Raw genomic sequence first — 7,263 nt, forward strand, 5'->3', positions numbered from 1 at the left:
ATGGTTTGAAACTAATTATACAACTGATGTAGATAATAAAATGAGGGTTAATTTTTTTGAGCAAGTTAATAAATTTTTTATTAAAATTTAGGTTTAAATTTTTATTAAAGATAATTGTTAATATTATTATGCTTGAATTTTTCATGATTTTGTTAATAGAAGAAATTTAGTGTTAATTTTGAATTTGTTTAATTTCGGGTTTAATTTGTTCAATATGATTCAATGGATGTGATTTAATTAGGATTTTAGGATTGATTTGATGAAAATTAATTGCTAATATTATCAGTTAATTATGAACTTTCATCAAATTGACTCTAAAATTCGAAATAAATACTAAAAATTTAACACTGTCAATGTATAACTTCTGTTATTTGACCATAAAACACAAATACCATATTACAAAAAATGTAAAACTCGTGTACCAAATTATGTGTTCAGACATTTTATAAATTATGTAAAATCTAATTTATATCTTAAAAAAAAAAATCTTTTTGAATGACCGACCACTTCCTACCAATCACCCTTTAGTCATAAATAAATCGTTGGTGCAAAATCCCGTGACCCAATGAAAAATGTAATAAAAATAAAAAAATAAAATAAATATTAAAATTATATATAAATTTTAATTTAATATACAATTTGATACGTAAACTTTAATTTAATTCAAAACATACGTATAAAATTTTAATTTTAATTTTAATTTAATCAAACATATTTAAAGAAAAAAATATATTAATTTATTTTTATACAAGCAAAATATAATTATTTTTATATATAATATAGACACATAAAATATATAATATTAACCGTATTAATAATTTGTAAAAATCCGATGAAATAAAAAAATTATGATGGTGAAAATATAAATAAATAGTTATTATAATAGTTCCAAAACCATATGAATTAATTCTTGCAATGATGATGATTGCAATTTATGTTTTGTCTTTTTTTAAGAACAAAAAGAAAAAGGATTAGGACAAATCACAAATCCTATAGAACCCTCTTACATGGCCCATTGTTATACAAAAAAAAAAACCACTTCAAAAATATGAAAACAAAATAAAGCCACATCAAATTTAATATCATTTGTGCCACAATCTTATCTTATCCTATCCCATCAATATCAATTTCAATTTCACATCTTACCTTCCAAAATCAATGTAATAAACTAAGGAAAAACATAAGAGATTCACACGGTAGTGCTGAGAGTTTAAAGAAGTCAGTTGATAATCGGAGAACTGCTCGAAGGTGTGCTCTCCTAGGTCTCTATAAATTATCTGTTAAAAATTTAATTTATTCGTGCTGTTAAAATTAATATGATTGACAGAATAATCAAATAATGTCACATGTACCTCATGTCGATGTACATAGATCAATTTTTAATGGTAGAAATGAATAAAATTTTTAACAGAATTATTAATTTATTTTTTGATTTGACATATAAAAATTAATTTATCAATTTTAAGTAGACAAATGTAGAAGCCTCTATAATACTTTTACTGTATTTTGATAAAGTACAAATATAAATTAAAATTCTCGATACATATATTTAACGTGATTGAAAGATATATTATCGTGTTAAGATTTTTCAAAATGTGATTATCGAAAACTCACCTATATTCCTCGTGCAAAAGCCTTAATTAGAATAGGAAGAATCCAGCAACAATACCAACGTTCACCCACAGAAAGTTGCCAATTATGGCCACATTTTTGCCATTGAAATCCCACCAAACCCTTAATTAGAAAGATACTAAGGAACTAATTAATGTAAACCAAAAATAAAAAGATGGATGAATGAATGAATGTAAAAGATAGAGTAGGGTGCCCTATCTAAAGCATGTGTTCAAAGCTTTATTTCCCTATCTAAACAAAAATGAATGAATAATTTACGACTAAAAAAGTCAAATATTTTTGGTTGAATGATAAATTTTATCCTTAATGTTTATCTTTTTCTATTATTTTAATTTTATTGATTTTTATCATACGGGTAATAGTTCACATGTATTTTGTAAAATTTCCAAAAAAAAAAAAGAAGGATAAATTTAAAAATAATTCATGCAAAATTTCTTTTGTCAAAATAAATTTACCGCAGATGCTCTGAGTGGACATGAAAACTTGGAGCATACTTTCTGGGATTGTTTCACTGCAAAGGAGTGTGGCACAAATTAAATGGGTAATCTATAAAAATAATTACTTTTGTTTGCCTCAGGTTACATTTTAGTCACTTATCTTTAAAATGTTACATTTTAGTCACTTATGTTATTATTTTGTTACAAAGTGATCACTCTATCGTTAAGTTCCGTTATCTCTCTAACGGTAGGATTGGCAGTCCAACTAGATTTTAAGTGCCAACTTGGATTTCTAAATAGGATGAAAATAGATTTTTAATTAAAAAATTTAATTAATTAAAATTTTTAAACCTAAATCTTAACTAAAAACACTGTTCATCTCCTCTTTTTTATTTTCTTCCATCTCTTCTTTTTTTCAATGGGTTTTTTTTTCTCATTTGACTGGAAAAACTATTATTAAGATCAAAATAGTTGAAATCAAAATGACTGCTTCATACAGATGGATTCAATGGAGGTTTCAGGTATGTCTTCTGCATTTCTCTATCTCTTTTATTCAATACTGAAAAACAAAAGATTAGATTTTTTACTGTTTAATGAAAAACCTAAATTAAAATTCTTGATATTTTCTTCTACTTTTTGAAATTGTTTGTAAACATGTATTTTATTTTGCGTTAGTAACATCCCATAAAATACAACTAGAAACATGTTTTCATTCAAGCTAATTTTAAAATTTTCAAAAAAGGGTTGTTACTTTCATTGTTCTTGTTCCTAATTATTATATTTTCTAGTTCTTTCACAGTTATTGAATAATTAGTTTCTCAATCAAATTTTTTCTTATCTGAATCAACTTGTATGTTCACAATCTCTTTGTGGGTATTCCAGATTATTCTTTCTTATTCCCGATTTCAACTATTTTGATATTAATAATAGTTTTTCCAGTCAAATAAAAAAAACATTGAAAAAAGTAAGAGACAGAAGAAATATTAAAAAGAGGAGATGAACAGTTCTTTTAGTTAAGGTTTAAGTTTGAAAATTTTAATTAATTAAAATTTTTAATTAAAAATCTATTTTCATTCCATTTAGAAATCCAAGTTGGCACCTAAAATCTAATTGGACTGCCACCTAGGATTACCGTTAGAGAGATAACCGAACTTAACGGTGGAATGATCACTTCGTAACAAAATAATAACATAAGTGACTAAAACGTAACATTTTAAACATAAGTGACTAAAATGTAACCTAAGACAAACAAAAGTGACTATTTTTGTATATTACCCCAAATTAAATTTACAATGGTCCTAGGAGGTCTCAGGTTTTGATTATAATGATTGGCTGGCATTTATTTTTAAAACCATCTTAAATTATCATTGCAGGATTGTGGCTTGTGCAATTTGTACACTATGGACAGCAAGAAACAAAGCACTTCATGAAGGGGTTATACAGACAGCTCAGGAGAAAATTAATATGATTAACTACTACATTCGTGAACTCAATGTCATTAATGAGAAATTACTTGTTCGGAGAGTAGAGTCTGAAAGATAGAGAATGCCCGTCAGTCAAGATAAACTACGACGTTTCCTTTCAAAGCTTTACAAAGAGATCATTTACAGGGGTTGTGATTAGAAACTTAGAGGGCATTGTTTTGGGATCTAGATTCTAGAATGATAATAAACAACCACATACCTTCGGATTTTGCTGCGGAGGCGCTTGCATGTTTTCAGGCGGCCCAAATGGGTCTCAATCTGGGTTTTCTGGAGGCGGTGATTGAAGGCGATGCTCTTATATTGGTGAAGAGAATTTATGTAAATAATCAAGATGGGTCGGTAATTAGTGTGTACATTATGGACTCAAAATCATTAAGTGCAAACTATAGGAGATGTGTTTTTGTACATGCATTGGGAAAGGGGAATGGAGTTGCTCATATCATAGCTACGGAAGGTATTCACAAAGGAGAAACAACTTATCTGTTAGAGGAGGTGCCTTCTCTTGCTATTGATGCAGTGGAGAAGGACCGGTGGTGGACTAATCCGCCATATGAGACTCTGATACTTGATGTTTGAAGATGGTCCTTGGAATCAGGTTTTACGAAAGGGACAGAGAAGCTTCTTCGTAAGCAATTATACAAATGAAAATTTGATTGTGATTCAAATGTACACATAAAATTTTAATTTTGATTTTTTATGCATTTGAAAGAATAAATGTATTAGTTTATTTTTATACTGGATTTAAACGTAAAATGTTGCTATGTCATCAATTGTATTAGTAGTTTGTAAAAATTGAATCAAATCAAAATTTAATGCATAAAATTGTACAGAATAAAACTCCATGTATAATATTGCACATTGAATAAATATTCATGTACAATTTTGAGATTTAATTAAATTACGATCAGTTCGATATCATCCTTAATGTAAACTACCATGCATGCTGTCATTTCAATGCCATTAAACTTGTAATAGTTTAGTCAACTTTTCCATTCAAAACAAACAAAATCAAAATGGAGAGCCATAGTGACAAAATTTATAAATATTGGTGTCAAATTTGTTAATATATAAATTTATTTCATTATAATTTTAGAGTGTTGACGTTGGAAGGATATTCTAATTACACATGATTATTCATCCCTATTTTCATCTTTAAAAAACATTGAAAAGTAAATTAAAAAAATTAAGAAATATTCCCTAAAAAATAAAAAATAAAACCTAAGGGTTGGTTTGTCTACAACATGATCTTAAAAGGCTAGATTTAGAATTAAAAAAATAAAAAGGACCCAAAGATTTACACCAAAAACCCATATCTTTTTATTCCTTTTTATCTTTGGTCAATATCTAAAAAATAAAATTATTATTTTTACTTTTTTTTTTTTGTTAAGACTTTAGAATTCTCTGGGGTCTACAAATAAGGAAAGTTCAGGGGGTGATTTAGTCCAGTCACCGACAGACCCGTCACTATAGTCTTCCCCAAGCCGTTTGATGCACCACAAATCATGGTCGCACGATAATCGTTTCCAATGTGGGACCCCGTCTTTCAACGGCTCATGTTTCGCCACCTCAGTCGCCACCACACTACACCCGTTTTCTTTCGCCAAGTTATGAGCGTGAGCACACAAGGCGTTAACGAACTTAGCCGCGCGTGGTCCTTCCCCTCCAAGACCGTACAAAAAGTGAAAACCGAACGGACGAAACACTTCCGGTATCGACGGTAATCTCAAGAACGGCAACAACTTGTCCACCACCCTCGTCGTTTTGGCCAACGTCTTCCTCGTCCTCGACGCGCCACGAACTTCCAACCTGAACACGTCTTTACAATTCCAAACGCTTAATACCGCCCACGATTCTGGCGGGTCGGATAAAAATTTATCCGACCCGGACCATGATTCTCGAGTGTAAAATCCACGTGGCACAGCCAAGAACGTTCCTAAATTGAGTCTGTTATTAAGCACCGAGTCAATGTCGCGAGGGAAGAACTCCACGGTGGAGAAACGGCGACGGTACAACAACTCGGCGTCGGAAAGGGAAAGTTCGATCACGGTAACTTGGTTTGAAACAGTGAGTCGATGAGCGAACACCGGGTTAACCAAAATGGCCGGCGTACGGAACCTGGAGTAACCACATTTATCGGTAAACAGATTAATGGAAGCTCGGTTATCGTTCTCCGTAGCTATATATGAATATTCGGCCCCGTTTCGAGTGAACCAGTCTTCCATTGTAACCACTAGCTTTAACCCTATCCCCATTCTCCTGCAAAAAAGAAAAAACCCAAAATTAAAATCACATAAATATTCATCGATCGCCATTGATTTTCATTGTTTCAATAAGAAATAATAATAAAAATTACCGGTGGGAAGGTGAAACACGAAGGCCTAAAATGTAAGCGAGTTTAGTATAAACAGGGACGAGCTTCGTTGCGATGGGATCATTGTTTTTACTATTTCGGGAGAACTTTTTGCCGCATGTGACGGTTTTTATGCAGCCTCGAATCATACCGACGATTTCTTTGGTCGAGCTCAATTCAGCAACCTGTTTGGTACCCGAGAAAAAAAAAACAAAAACCAAAATCAGTGAGAAAAAAAAAAAGAAAAGAAAACGAGACAAAAGAAGGAAAAAAAAAACAATGTGTAGAATTGTACCAGCATGAGAAAAGCAGGGGAATGGCGGACCCGGCAAATAGGGTCACCTAAGAGGTCGGTAAAGAGAGAAAGTTTGCCGCTACTGGGACCAACTTCACATCTTTTTTCTAGTTCTTCAACACTTGTTATATCTCTGCTTGGATCATACTCTCTCACCACTATATAACACTCATCTTCTCCCATTTTTCTTTCACTATATTATATATATATATATCTATATGTATGTAAATATCTATATGTATATGTATTGTAAAGTGGGAAAATGGAAACGGGGTTTTTTATTTTGATCAGTGAAGATGAATGGAGGAAAGGAGAGAAAGGGTTTGTTTATATAGGTGAAAACTGAAAAACCCAGTTTTCTTCAAAGGTTAGAAAATTTAGGTGAATAACGTCATAAACAAGAAAAATAAAGAACAAAAAAAAGGGGTTTTATATATTTTTTTCTTTAAGCTTTTTGTTTTTTCAAAGGTTCTTTCACAGAGAAAAATACTGAGAAGTTCATTGCCATTGAAACAAATGGTTTGAACTTTGAAGCTTCCTTTAAAAAGGAGATTTTTTTTAAAAATTTTTTATTTTTTAAAAAGGAAAAGGAAAAGACTTATCTTTAGAATCCCCAGACCTTTCATTTTCTCTTCTGGGTTTAAATTTTTATTTTATTTATTTCAGTGCTTTTGAAAGTCCCTTTCTCTTTTTGTCTGTTTTTATAAATATAGTATTTTTTTCGCTCTTTTATTATTAGTAAGATTAAAAAAAGTTAAAAATGGATACCGAAATAATTGGGGAAAAATATAATAATAAATTATAATTTTCTATTATTAATCATCACTAAAAGGATGGAAGTGGAAATGGCGGCTGTGGCTGCGCTGTGTTTGTCAATTTTTTTAAAAATTAAGTTGCCCTAAATATATATTATTTAAGCTCTAAATTAAGTTATGTCACGATAATCTAGCCTCAATTTAATTAAAAAAATTAAAATATATATATATTTTTAAAGTTTAAAATATATTATGTTATTTTAATATATATAATTTAGTATCTTCATCATATTAATACTAATTTTTATAC

General features: G+C 30.1%; 1 protein-coding gene across 1 annotated transcript; it reads right to left on the bottom strand.

The window, feature by feature from the left end:
- Positions 1-4,846: 4,846 nt before the first annotated feature.
- On the bottom strand, positions 4,847-6,831 carry LOC107932542 (probable N-acetyltransferase HLS1). Its single transcript, XM_016864584.2, has 3 exons — positions 6,199-6,831; positions 5,907-6,088; positions 4,847-5,809 (listed from the first exon to the last, which is right to left on the bottom strand). Exons 1-3 carry the CDS (start codon positions 6,379-6,381, stop codon positions 4,945-4,947), a joined length of 1,230 nt encoding a protein of 409 aa, XP_016720073.2. The 5' UTR covers positions 6,382-6,831; the 3' UTR covers positions 4,847-4,944.
- Between the last annotated feature and the right edge of the window lie 432 nt (positions 6,832-7,263).

This window comes from Gossypium hirsutum, chromosome A02 (assembly GCF_007990345.1).
Source record: "Gossypium hirsutum isolate 1008001.06 chromosome A02, Gossypium_hirsutum_v2.1, whole genome shotgun sequence".
Classification (NCBI taxonomy): domain Eukaryota; kingdom Viridiplantae; phylum Streptophyta; class Magnoliopsida; order Malvales; family Malvaceae; genus Gossypium; species Gossypium hirsutum.